Genomic DNA, 13,804 nt, shown 5'->3' with positions numbered 1-13,804 from the left:
TGTGGGCTTGGGCAGCATTGGGTTGGGATGTTTTCGTGATGCACATTTTCTTTGCATAAAACTCTCTTATCTATGAGTTGCCGTGCATTTGTTTCTCCAAAGTACCTAGACTAATACACCCACACTGGCAAATGGCTACCTCTGATCATGCACAGAGAGGAGGCACTCTGCTCTCTTCAGCTCAGATCCAGACCCGGAGTGGAGCCTCTGAGAACCCCAGGGGTATGGGAGTGGTCGTCCGTGCACCTATCCCAGCCCCGATTGCTCGCTGTCCAGAGGAGACCCGGCAGGGCTGATTCCAGGAGAATGAGGCCACGGTGCAGCTTGTTTCAGGAAGCCCATCAAGGCCTGGGTGGTAGTTGGTGGCGCTAGTGGTAGTGGGTAGGGGTGGTTAGTGGTTGTTGGTAGTGGTGGGTGGTGGTGGGTGGAGGTGTTAGGTGGTGGGTGGAGGTGGTGGTGGTGGTGGGGTGGGTGATGGTGGTGGATGGAGGTGGTGGTGGTGGTGGTAGTTGTTGGTTGGTGGGTGGGGTGGGTAGGTGGTGGTGGTGGTGGGTGGAGGTGGTGGTGGTGGTGGTAGTTGTTGGTGGTGGGTGGTGGTGGCGGTAGACCAGCAGGCCTTTCTTCCATCTTTGCCCAGTCCTACACCATCCTCACAAGTGTTGTCATGTTGGAGCCCATTGTTGCAACCACTGTGTCGACTCACCTCCTTGAGGGTCTTACGGTCATGCTCCTAGAAGGCCTTGGGTTGGGAAGGAAGAGCTTCGAGCCCCGGGAGCCCTGTGTGGCTGTCATGGTGGGGACTCCTCGTCAAGAGGATTCCCCGCCTCTGCAAGCCACGCGTGTGCCCTACAGTGGAGTCGTTCTCTCTCGAGGGAAACCAGCGTGTCCTCTTCTCTCCGCAGATCGCTCTGCTCCCCAACCATGCTGTCGAGCTGGGCAAGTACATCACTGGTGACAAGGCGCTGGCCTCAAATGCCTACCTTCCCGGACCGCCTGGCCTGCCAGGGGACCAGGGCCCCCCAGGTGAGTGAGGGCAGGGGCACAGAAGGTGGCAGTGCCAAGATCTCATCCCAGTTGGGGGTGGATGGTGTCCTGTCACCTCCATCCATGAGAAAGGAAGCAGCAGCTCCAGGGCCCGGCACCCTGGGGTGAGTACGTGTATAAGGAGCCCTCCAGCCTATCAAATGCTCTTAACCAGTGATCGCCAATAGAAAAACGTCATTGTGCTGAGCTTGGGTAAGACTCCCAACAATACAGAGAAACAAAATGAAAAGCTTTTTAAGAAACAAAATCTTTATTCTGGGAAGACGTAAACAGACTCAGAAAATGAAATGGTACACAGCACTCTACGCATGTGGCCATGGTTGGATTCCTCAGGCCAGGCTGTTATGCAGAAAGGTCATGTGGAAGGGATGATCCCGCCAGGGTTCAGTTTAGTATCGATGAAACACACATTCTTCTAGTTTGTTAATGCTTCCACCCCACCCCCGCTCCCCACGATCATGACCCCAGTTCTACCTTACAAACTCTGCTACACTGGAGTATGTACATTGATACAGCTAAGAACTTTCAACACACAGAAAAGCCTGGAGAGATAAACCCCTCAGAAACAGTCACTGGAATAGCGATACCATGACGGTAGGAGGAAGGAGTGGGCGGAGGAAGAGGAAGGGGGAACCTATCGCAATGTGCATGCATACTGCACCCCCACCCCCGAGGGGGACGAACAACAGAAACATGGGTGAAGGGATACAGTGGACGGTGTAAGATAGGAAAAAATAATAATATATAATTTATCAAGGGTTCACCAGAGTGGGAAGGTGGGGGAGGTAGAACAAAGAGGAGCTCAAGTAGAAAGGTAATGTTTTGAAGATGACGATGGCAACATATATACGAGTTTGCTTGATATAATTGATTTATGGGTGGTTAGAATATCTGTAAGAGCCCCCGATAGAACAATTTACACTTTTACAAAAAAAAAAAAAAAAGGAGGAGGAGGACTACATCAGTGCATAACTGCCAAGTCACTGAGAACCGTGGCCCAGCCAAGCCGACCCCTTAACCCTTCACCCCCGACAGCGCATAGCCAGCATTGCTCTCACTTCTTGCTTCCACATGCATTACACCAGGCATATGTCCTTAATGGCCAAAATAGTCAGTTTATTATTGTTTTATTGTATTTTAATTATTATTTGTATTATATTATTATAATATATGATTATATATTTTTATTATTGATGTGAAATGCCAGATGACAAGTTGATTGATAAGAAGTAGAGATAATGACCCCTATGGGCACTTCAGCCAGCTCGAACAATCCCAAGCTAGCCTGTGTCTAAGTTTCCCTACCCTATTTCCTCTTTCTCAGATGATTAACATGCACTCGTGTCTATATTTCTCTTTATATCTATGTATACTTTATGAATATTCATTAAGTCGTGTCTTAGTTCCTTAGTGCTGGTATGTGTTAGTCCAGGTTGACTAGAGAAATTCATAGAAACTCATATGTGTATAAGAGAGAGTTTTATATAAAGGGTAATTGTACATTAAGAAAGCACCTCAACCCAGTCCAGTCCAAGCCCATAAGTCCAGTATTAGCCCATATGTACGATACCGATCTATAAAGTTTTCTTCAGACTCACGAAACACATGCAATGATGCCAAGTGCAGATGATCACAGGCCAGTGGGTGGGAAATCTCGTGAATCCAGTGGCATTGTAAGCATCTCAGCGCTGGCAGGGGTCTCCATGTGGCTCCTCCAGTTCCCAGGGCTGCAGTTCCCAGGGGTAGGTTCATGTGGCTTCTCCTCAGGGATGTCTCACAGGAAGTCAGCAGAGAGAAAAGGTGTCTCCAGCCGCCGAAGAGGAAATACAGGAGTTCCCAAAATTCTCAGGAGAAGACCATGCCCACACAGAGGCCTCATTGATTATATCTTGATTGACAGGCTAGACACGCCCCCCCTTCACTCGTTACTCCGCAAATTGACAAACGATTATATAACTACGACATGCTATAACAGAAATACTACACGTGGCGCCTTTGATTGGTAGAAATGTCTTCTCTCACGGTGTAGGGGGGTCGAAGTTCAAATCCAGGATGCCAGCTCTGGGGGAAGGCTTTCTTACTCTCTTGGCTCTGGGGGAAGGTCCTTGTGCTTTTCAATTTCTGTTCTGTGGCCATCTTTGTGTGCCGCAGCTTCCTTCCCCTGTCTGCATTGGTGTCTGTGCTGGATCTGCTCTTTTCTATCTCAGAAGTGAGGTTGAAGACACACTTGGTGTGGATCTGACCTCATGGACATAGAAAGAAAACCCTATTTCTAATTTGGGTCACTCACTGGTACAGAGATGATTCTGCATATCACAAGTACATTCCAACTTTCTTGAAATGCAATCTCAGAAATAAAATATGCCTCTTGCACTTACACTTGGACAAGTTCTGTCAAATGGATACACCCATGGGAGCTATCCCCTCAACCAAGATAAAGAACTTCCCCAGCACCCCAGAAAGTTCCCTGGTGCCCACTCTCTTATCCTCCTCATCCCTGGGCCACCACTGACTGGCCTGCTAGAATCTTACCTGTTCTAGAATTTTATATCCATGAAATTGTGCCAGTGTGCTCCAGTTGACAGGTGTCTCTCATTCAGCTTCCTGTCTTAGCGATCCAGCTTTATTGATGCAAAGAAAACCTCAACTCTACTGAAACTCAGCAGACGATATACAGTGAGAACTTCAGTTTCAAAGTCTACCAGCTATTGGCGTGAGTCCCTCCACAGATGGCTACATCAAGAGCTTTTTCCCCACCGCGTAGGAAAGGTGTAAAGGAGTGATTGTGAATTGTTGAGTGTCTTCTCCCTGCTGAGCAGTGTACTGGGTGCTGTGCGTGACCTCTCGGCAGTCTAGTTGGGAAGACAAGTCAGAGAGAGCAAAAGCTCCTGGCATGAAAAAGCATCCATGTGTGTCCGGATCCATGCACAAACTTCTTCTGATGTGGGAGCATAAGGAAAGGAGAGGTCGTGGGAGCCTGCAGAGACCATGAACTTGACATTTACACTGGGCCTGGAAGTCTGGCAGGCTTTGGCCATGGGATCATGAGCAAGTGTTCTCATTGGCTGGTCAACAGAAACAAAGGTTCGGAGTTTCTCCCAAAACTATGTATGTGCTTTGGTTGGTTTTCCCTTCTTCTCCCCTTCGGTCTTAGGCTCCTCGTATTCTTCGGGCATCAATGGCCTAAGGCTTATCCAGAGAATTGGTCAAGGACATGGGTCTATCCTCTGGTCTATTCTCCCAGCCTGAGTTTCTCTGGGCTGTGTTGGAGTTTGTCCAGCAGATGCCTCCTGTGGGTAGCTTCTTGTTGCTCCTACATGGGCAGGAGGTTTCCCTGCACCCTGATTCTCAGCAGTATTCTCCATCCTTCTTTAAGAGAAGGTTCTTGCTTCACTCCCTGGAGAAAGACCACCTGCGGGGCAGTGTACACATCAAGAGAACAGGAAATGCTATAAGAGCCAGAGAGCCACTTGGCTGCCTTTCTTCCTCATGAACAGCCAATGCCCTGGCTTCCTTCTGCTGCCTTCTAGCATGGTTTGAGCTGTCCAGGGTGCTTGCTGGAGCCTGCTGAGTTTTTACTACTGAAGATATGGGCAGAGAGTGGTTGAGGGGAGGAGACATTCTCCAGGGAGCATCTTTTCTTTCCTCTCCCACCCTCTTCTCACTGTTTCCACCTAGTGTCCCAGGCAGGGATACCTACAACTGTGATGTATCAGAGCCCCAAGAGAGAAAATCAGGTTCTCTTCTTCTTTACAGAAAGTCCAGCACCCAAGCCTGGGATGAATCACGGACTAGAGCACCAATTCAGGAAACACCGCCAGGCTGGAGCCTTGGGCTTCACTATTGAGGGGTGGGCCCTGCTCCTTTACCTTCGTGATGTCAACACCACTGTGTGCATGCAACCCCACATGCGATCCTTGGGGTTCTCAGATGGTGCAAATGCAGGTGTGGTGCTTCCTCTACCCTGTCCCTGAGCTACTGGGTGGATTGGGTAGAGGAGAAAGGTGGCCCATTGTCCAGATAAACATTGGCAGGGCTTCCCTGGAAACCACATTGAGAGCAGTGGGGTGAAATGTGGCTGGGTAAAACACTGCTTGCCTTAAGTGTTGGCCTAGTTATTCTTTGCTATATTGCATTGTTTTCTGTTGTGTGAAAGCTCTTCCATCTTCTCACTGTGCTGTGTCAATAATAGGGATGAGGTGTGACAGAATAAAATTGACCAGGTACACAGCCATCAGCCTCGCCTCTTCCCTGCAACCATTTAGAAAGAAGCATTTGTTAAGTGACCTACTAAGTGCCAGGGACTCTGTGAGAATGTGTGGGGAAAGGGAACAGCCATGCCTTTGAGGACCTAGAAGTCTAAAACAGAGTTGAAACTCAGATGGCTACAGAAGCTGAGTAGGTAGCCTAGATGGGTGAAGGGAACACAATGGGTGTGTCAGTCTGGACACCTTAGAGAAACAAATCTACAGAAAGTCATATGTATGAGAGAGTTTTATAGAGAGGGTAAGTGCACATCAAGAAAATATCCAAACCCAGTGCTGCCCAAGTCCAACATTAGCCCATCTGTCTGACACCAATCCACAAAGTCCTCCTCCATCTCACAAAACACACACTATGACGCCGACTGCAGGAGGAAAGCCGAATCAGTGAGCGTGTCAGCATCTCGGCGCTGGCAGGGATCTCCACACGGCTGTTCCAGCATCCAGGGCTGCATCAGGGTAGGTACATGCAGCTTCTCCTTGGAAATGTCTTGTAGGAAGTGAGCCTTGCCAGCTGACACAGGGAACTGGCTAAGGCAGCTGCATCCTGGTCCGACCATCACAAAGCAAGAAACCCGAGAACTCTAAAGACGAGGCTCACCGAGCCATTTATCTCTGCGCCCTTCACTTAACCCCACATGTGTTTATCAACCAGGTTGGCACAATAAATGGTGACTATCTCAATGTGCTAACCCAGGAAGCGCACATCCCCAGCTGAAGGGGCAGCTCCCTGCATAAAGCTCCGATCAGTTCTGGCCATGAGGGGCTAGAGCCCCAGACTGGGTTCTTTATGTTTTCTAAAAGAAAGCAGAAATCCAAATTTTTATACAAAATCGTACCTTTTTCAAGTATTAGGAATGTTCAGAGGATGACAGCCTATGCATATAGCTGTGTATGTGTACGGGGTATGATTGTGCTTAATGAAGTAAGCAGTTAATTCTCTTACACAGGGGATGGGAGATGTCAGGAGAGACTCTCTCAGAGAAATGTGATCTGTGGTGACCACAAAGGCATGGAGGCGAAGGATAAAACGGAGAAGAAGTGGCCCGGGCGGGGAGCTGTGCTCTAGCACAGCTCTGTGGGCAGGATGGTGCTGAAAGGTGATGGGAAAGGAAGCAGTGGTGAAAAGCGCACCTGGAGAGGAAAGCAAGGGCCTGGTGCTGGATGATCTCCCATCCCCTGCCGAGGAGTTTGCCTTCGTTCTGTGTGCAGAGGGAGCCGCTGTAGGGGTTTCTTCTCCCTCTCGAATTCCAGTTATACATATGTTGGACTCTTAGATGCTGTCGACAGCTCTTGGATGTTCTGCCTTTGTTCTTTGGTTTGTTTGTTTGTTTTCCTCTTCTGTGTTTCATTTTGGATAATTTTGACTTATCTCTAAGCTTACTGATTCTTTCCCAACAGTCACCAGTCTCCTGATAATCCTGTTTTTGCAATCGTGCCATTTTTTTACTTCTCAAAAAACTCAAACTCGCTGCCATCTAATCCAGTCCAACTAACTCACTGGGACCCTCTAGGGCAGGGGTCCTCAAACTTTTTAAACAGGGGGCCAGTTCACTGTCCCTCAGACCCGTTGGAGGGCCGGACTATAGTTTAAAAAAATCTATGAACAAATTCCTATGCACACTGTTTGAAGTAAAAATACAAGCAGGGCAAAAACACCCGGCGGGCCTGATAAATGTCCTCGGCGGGCCACATGTGGCCCGTGGGCCATAGTTTGAGGACACCTGCTCTAGGGCATGCTTGAACTGTCCCTGCGGGTTTTCAAGACTAATTCTTTAAGGGAGTAGAAAGCCTTGTCTCTCTCCCATGGACTGGCTAGTGGCTTCAAGCTGCTTACCTTGGGGTTAGCAGTCCACTTGTAACCACTAGATCCCCTCTAGTTTCCATCTCTCAGCAGAAATTCCCCCACCTGTTCACATAAGCTGCCTGTTCCTCCCCTATACTTGATGCTCATTAAAATATCGGTCATTGGTCTTGTTAAATCCCCACCTGATCCAACACCTGCATCATCTCTGAGTCTGAGTCTATTGATTGACTTGTCTCTTGAAAATGGGGTTGGTTTGATTGTTATTGTGATAATGGTTTGTTGTTTTGCTTTGTGTGTGCCTCACACTTCTTTAATGAACACCAGACCCCACTGGCAGAGGGACAGTGAAGACCGAGGTACATACTAATGAATCCTGGAGACAGGCGTCTTTCTTTTATCAGAACACTAGCATGGAAGTTGGCTCAATCTCAGGAGTTTGTGTTTGATTGTTGCTGCCCTGACCACTGAAGTTTAAAGAAACTCAGAGAGGTCCGGTGGAATATGCAAGATTCAAGATCAGGTCTCTGATGCCAACACCTGTCTCCATAACTGACCGTCTCCATGATAACTGCTGCCCTGGCTGTGATGACCACTGTTGTTCTGTGATGGAGAGGGGGGGTACACAGACAGAAGATGTTCAAGAGGCATAATATGTGGGGGAGTGACCACAGGTTGGATACGGAGCCTGTGGAAATGGGGGAATGATTTAAGAAGGTGCTCATGCAACTGCTCTAATGCGAGAGCCACTAGTGGTGCATGCACAGAGGGGGAGTAGGGTAAGCCAGTTTGATCAGGTTGCGTTTAAAAGGCCTGTGTAACATCCTAGTGGAGATGTCGGAAATCCCTGGGACAGAATGGAAAGGGGAGTGACTGAAAGGACTCCTGGACTCTGTGTCAGCCAGAGCACCTTGTCCTTGTCTCAGGTGGTGGCACTAATGTGGTGTTCTTTGATTACAGGCTCACCTGGACCCAAGGGAAACCCAGGCTTCCCAGGAATGCCGGGCCCTCCGGGGCAGCCTGGTCCTCGGGGCTCTATGGGACCCATGGGGCCAGCTCCTGATCTGTCCCACATTAAGCAAGGCCGGAGGGGTCCTGTGGTCAGTATGTTATTGGAGACCCACTTACTATTGGTGATTGGTGATTGTCTTCTCCCACGCTTTCTCCCTCTGTTAAACCGGGCACTTTTCTCTTGCAGGGTCCCCCAGGTGCACCAGGAAGACACGGCTCCAAGGTAGGTCTGATGCTTGGTCTTGACAAGCCTCGGGACTCTCTGTGTCAACGTACTGTGCCAGGGGTCAAGTCAGGCTGGGAAGCACGTTGTCTATCCCCAACATGCATGTGGCGAAACTGAGGCAGGAAAGAAACTCTGGAAAGCATTGTCTTCAAAGACGAACCCAACCAGATAGCGATGATGATAATAACCACTCCTGGGAAAGAGATCACCCCTGTATTTCCAATAGGCTTCTGGGTTCTAATGATAAACCATTCACAAACCATCAGCAATCAAGTCCATGCTGGCTCCTGGCGGTCCCATGGATGCCAGAGCAGAGCTGTAGCCCACAGGGCTGACGATGGCCGATGGAGAGCTCTCTGGGTGGTCTTGAATCTCCAACCTCGCAGTGAACAGATGAACTCTTAACAGTGTGCACGGCCCAAGGTTTTCTCTCTTTAGCCAGTGTTCTTTCATAGGGTTGGGGTGGGTTTCCGTCTGGTCTCTATTCCTTTGACAAGTTCAAATCTCCACCTGGAGGCCCATTCCCTTCTGGGGAAATGGGTGCCTGGGAGCGGCTTCAAAAGGAAGCCAGTGTGAGTGACTGATGGAGGGGGGCTGAGTTACTTTGCTGAAGATGCATGTATCCCTCTTGTCAGGAAATCGGGGTGAGAGACACTTGACCCTCACCCCCTTCCCCAGCAGTTCTGTTCAAATGAGGGGCCCTGTGCATCTTGCTTCAATCTTAGCATTTGTTTCCAATTAAAAATGTTTGTTGTTTAGTCACGGAGGTAGGTGGTGGTGGTGGGTGACTCACGGGCACTGTGGTAATGGCACGAACGTGGTTCAGAAAGCTAACCCTGGCCTTTCTCCGTCTAGGGGGAGAGAGGCGAGCCTGGGCCCCGAGGGTCTCCGGTAAGTAGCACGGAGCGCCCTCAGGAATGCCATTCCCTTGAGCTGTAAGTGGGTCGGATTGGCCAAAGCTGCTCGCCCAGCTGCCTCGGCAGAGCCCTACAGGCAGGAAAAGGCCTGGAAGCCTCCGGCAGCTGGTTTGGATTTAACTTCCAATTTGTTTTCTGTTCTTTTTCCTCTTTTCCTGTCGCTGATCTTTACTTGGAATGTCTTCTCTGAAGGATCAAAACCCCAGTGTGTCGTGAGTCTGTTTCCAGGTAGGTCAGGAAAACCTTTGAAAGGACCATGACAAAAAAGAAAGAAAACAAAGATCAAAACCCGGACTCCGCACGCTTCCGGACAGCCACAATTTATAGCCCTAGCCGGCCCTATCGCCACCCCTCGACAGCAAAAGAAACTGCTGTGAAAATCAGTAGCAATCAACAAGGAGGCACAGGGCTGTCCGGGACCGCTGAGAAGTTAGCTGGAGGTGTGCATACGACCCAGGGCCCCCGACGTGAAAATCCACAGTATCGGAAAGCAGAGAGTGGAGGTGACTCGGCTGCCTGTGAAGAAAGAGAGCGAGGCAGTTGAGGGAGAAGCTCCACTCTTCCACATATAAGCTGTGAGACCATGGCCAGGTCACCCAGCGTCTCTGGTCGTCCCCCTCCTCCCCTGGGCAAAACCAGGGGTGGAGTCTGGCCAACCACACGGGCAGGTGGTTGTCATGAGGGGCGATGGTGCTAACACACACCAGGTGCTTCCCAGATGTAAGGCTGCTGCATCCAAGACTGCGGCAGCCTTGGCAACCTTTGTTTTTGTAACCATGCCCCCCCACTCCAACACCCCTCCCCAGCACTACATAGAAATGAAGATTTAATCCTCAGTCATGATCAAAGGTCTCCCTAGTAGCACAGTGGTTGAGCCCTCCCCTGCTAACTGAAAGGTCAGCTGATCAAACCCACCAGCTGCTCTTTGAGAGACAGATGTGATCGTCCGTCTGCTTATAGTAAGATTGGAGCTCTGGAAATCCCATGGTGCGATTCTGTTCTGCCCGTAGGGGCCTCATGAGCCAGATTCAACCTGACAGCAGTGGGTTTCGATCATGATAAAATGGGTGTGTGATCAGTAGACAAATAAGAAGCTTTGTTTGACTTCTTATCAATGAAGTGTTGGTGTCGTTGCACCGTCAGCTTCAGTGAGGTTGTAGTGACATTGTAATTATGTTCAAAAAAGGATGTATCATGTTTTTGAGCATTTATTATGCTCCAAGCCCTTTCCAGAGGAGCCCTGGTAGCGTAATAGGTTATGTTTGGGGCTACAAGGTCAGCAGTTCGAAACCACCGGGCTCTCCAGAGGAGAAGCCTCAGGCTTTCTATGCCAGTGAGAAGGTACAGGCTCCAAAGCGCAGAGGCAGTTCTAGTCCATCCTCCAGGGTCACTGTGAGTTGGCAGTGAGTTCTGAAAGCCCTTGAACTTCTTTAAAGCCTCGCCTATGGCGTCCTCAGACTACTGTAGTCTGTTTTACAGATGGGGAAACTGAAGCCCAAAGAGATTAAGTAACTTGCCCCACATCACAGAGCTAGTAAGAGGCAGGGCTGAGGCCCACGCACCAACATAACCCTAGGCTCTCAGTCATTGTTCTACTGTCTTCTTAACTCTCTTTCTAGCTTGTCTGAGGGGGAGAGGTAGAGTTTAGTAAGTAACCTGGGTGGTGATTTTCTTACTCTCTCATCCTACCAGATTTGATAGAAAAATCGGGCACCCTCTTCTGTGAAGGTTTACAGCCTTGGAAATCCACTGGGGCAATTCTTCTCTGTCCTCTAGGCTCTGAGGGAGTTGAGTCAGCTCAGTGGCAGTGGGTTTGGGGGTCTGGGTGGAGCTAGGAGGGATCAGTTCTCTGTCACCTCAATGTGCACTTGAGATGGGAGAATCGATAGGAATGCACCCTTGAGAGTGCCCGGGGCGAATCAAGCCACCTTTATATTGACTCCATTGGGGTCACCAAGTTCTCTAAGGCGGAGCGGGCAGCAAGCCTAAGTCTCTAAGTCCTGGACCTGTGGAGAGGCTGGCTGATGCACGAGGCCGGTCCCCTGTAGCGTGACTTCCTTCCCTCCCATGTGCGCAGGGACCTCCTGGTTCTTTCGACTTCCTGCTGCTGATGCTGGCTGACATCCGCAACGACATCGCCGAGCTGCAGGAGAAGGTGTTCGGACATCAGACTCACTCGTCAACAGAGGAGTTTCCTTTACCTCAGGAGTTTGCCAGCTACCCGGAAACCATGGACTTTGGCTCTGGAGATGAGTACCCCAAAGAGAACTGAGTCCAGAGCCTTGGGGACCCCTGGAAACTTTTACCCTTACACAAGCCAGTGGGGTCACACCGGAGGAAGAGAAAAGAGGGTGTGTTCGCCTGCAGTTAGATCCGTTACCGAAGCACACTCGCTGACCTTGGGTTTCCCGAGTGACCCTTCGAGACCCGGAGTGATGAAAATAGTTAAGAGGGATACAGTTTTATTCCCTTTGCCCAGATTCTCCCTGCTTCTTTCCTTCCAGCCCCCTTTTTTTGGAGCTCCCTACTTGAGCCAGGAGAGGGAAGGGAGTGAATGAATGATTGATACACTTCCCCTGAAAGCCAGTGGGGTGGGCTACATAGAAGCTTTTCGTGTGTTTCCTATTGTATCATGGGGTCCTGAGTTAAGTATTCTGACAGTGTCTTAAAACTTGGAAGAATATCCAAAAAGGGAAAATGGGAAGGTGAACAGGGAGAAAATGGGAGAACGCACACACACACACAGTGGACTTTAACTCTTCTAGTGTCAAAATTGGAGCAAGCAGTGGAACATCGGGTGGGCCCTGCGCATTCCCCGTGGTGAAGAGCTGGGTTTTGCCCTTGTCCGTCAAATGCATCCTGAACATCCTGCCCTTTCTCCAACCTTGTGTCCCAGTTTGGGTGACGGAAAGGAGAGAGTTAAGGAGGACTAGAGATGAGGGAAGATGGAGATTATCTAGACGTATGTTAGATTCGTGCTGTCTGGTGATGTAATGAATTACACACTGGGCTGCCACCCACAAGGTCAGCAGTTTGAATCTACTAGCGGCTCCATGGGAGAAAGATGAGGCTGTCTGTTCTTGTCAAGATTTACACCCTGAGAAACCCATAGGGGTGGTTCTTCTCTGTCCTGTAGGGTCAATGTGAGTCAGAATTAACTCAATGGCAGTGAGCGTTTTTAATTTCCAGACTTTAAAACTCACCTGTGGCTGCAGCGTGTTCACACCATGCTTCCTGATAAACATCCAGTTGGAAGAAGACAGTGGCTCTGACTGCGGGAAGAAGTCTTCTATTCGGAAGGCCCTGTCTCACACGACAGCAGGGAGCCCCCGGATAGCCAGGATATTTGAAAGCTATTTAATCGAATGGTTGGATACCTCGTAGGTCACGGGCACTCCAGTAAGAGGGAGACTGGCCCAGACACCCTGGCGCTGGTCTGGTGCTCAGAAGGTACCATCAGGACATGATGCAGACTGACTCAATGTCCCAGAGGACTCGGTGAAGATGGCAGGCTTGGGCTAATGGGGTAGGATTTGGAACGTCTTTCTTGCCATTGAAGCCCAATCCACAATGCAGAGCCGCTTGCTCTCCTTGGTGCAAGAAGTCTTTGTGTAGACTGCCAGCGTTGCTGGACAATACACAAGGAAGGCTCTCTTGGTGGAGAGGGGGAAACGAAGTCCTTGTTTGGCATGCCATTTCATTTTCCTCAAATGTTTCTTAACTGAGTGCAAACCCCAGCTTCCCCTGGCCTCCTCTTTGATCTCCCTTCCTCCACCAAGGTGGAAGGCGGTTTTCCAACCGCCCCAGTAAGCATGTTTTCCCAAGGCCCGGCCTGGTGCTGTGGGTTAGACAAATGGCTGCTAACCACAAGGTTGGTGGTTCAAACCCACCAGTTCTTTTGTAGAGAAGGATGGCTCTCTCAGTGCCTGTAAAGAGGTCCAGTCTCAGAAACCCTCAATAGGGTCAGTCTGAGCTGGAGTCAACTTGATGGCCGTTGGTCTGGGTTAGGGTGTTTAGGGTCTGTGCCCCAGGGTGGAGGGCACCATCAGATGCCACTTTCTCAGGACCCGCCATCACCAGGGCCAGAGTACTCTGATGTCATCAGGGGACCGCTCGGTTCTTAACAGGCAGCTTACAGGTCTCTCCAGTTCCACTTTCTCAATTGACGCTCACAACCCCTTTGTCCACCTGTTCGAGTCTTCCTCCCTGATCTTCGGTGTCCCAAATGGCCCTTCGAGCCCCTGAGTGGTGCAAATGGTGAAGAGCTGAGCTGCTACCTGAAAGGTAGATAGTTCGAATCTACCCAAAGGCACCTGGAGGTCTCCTTCTGAGACAGTGCAGCCATTGAACAGCCTCACAGAGCCCAGTCCTCCCCTGACACACAGGCGGGGCGAGTCTCTTGGCGTTGGAACCAGTCTGCAGCAACTGGCGTGTGTGTGTGTGTGTGTGTGTGTGTGTGTGACTTTCTGCATGGTCACCACCGCTCTGAAGCAACTGGTGTGTGTGTGTGTGTGTGTGTGTGTGTGTGTGTGTGTGTGTG

At 50.0% G+C, this 13,804-nt stretch overlaps 1 protein-coding gene across 1 annotated transcript in view; it reads left to right on the top strand.

Moving 5' to 3' along the window:
* Positions 1 to 11,625, top strand: part of CCBE1 (collagen and calcium binding EGF domains 1) — a 213,231-nt gene extending 201,606 nt beyond the window's left edge. Inside the window, exons 7-11 of the mRNA XM_045296239.1 lie at positions 903 to 1,023; positions 8,071 to 8,210; positions 8,309 to 8,344; positions 9,203 to 9,238; positions 11,342 to 11,625. Coding sequence (XP_045152174.1) covers positions 903 to 1,023; positions 8,071 to 8,210; positions 8,309 to 8,344; positions 9,203 to 9,238; positions 11,342 to 11,536 — 528 coding nt within the window. The 3' untranslated portion in view covers positions 11,537 to 11,625. The remainder of the gene's footprint in view (positions 1 to 902; positions 1,024 to 8,070; positions 8,211 to 8,308; positions 8,345 to 9,202; positions 9,239 to 11,341) is intronic.
* Positions 11,626 to 13,804: the final 2,179 nt, after the last annotated feature.

The sequence above is a fragment of the Echinops telfairi genome, unplaced genomic scaffold (genome assembly GCF_000313985.2).
Source record: "Echinops telfairi isolate 266 unplaced genomic scaffold, ASM31398v2 ScPeMD7_7400;HRSCAF=8409, whole genome shotgun sequence".
Lineage (NCBI taxonomy): Eukaryota > Metazoa > Chordata > Mammalia > Afrosoricida > Tenrecidae > Echinops > Echinops telfairi.
Note: the sequence above shows the minus strand (reverse complement) of the source record. Positions and strands in the feature narration are given on the sequence as shown.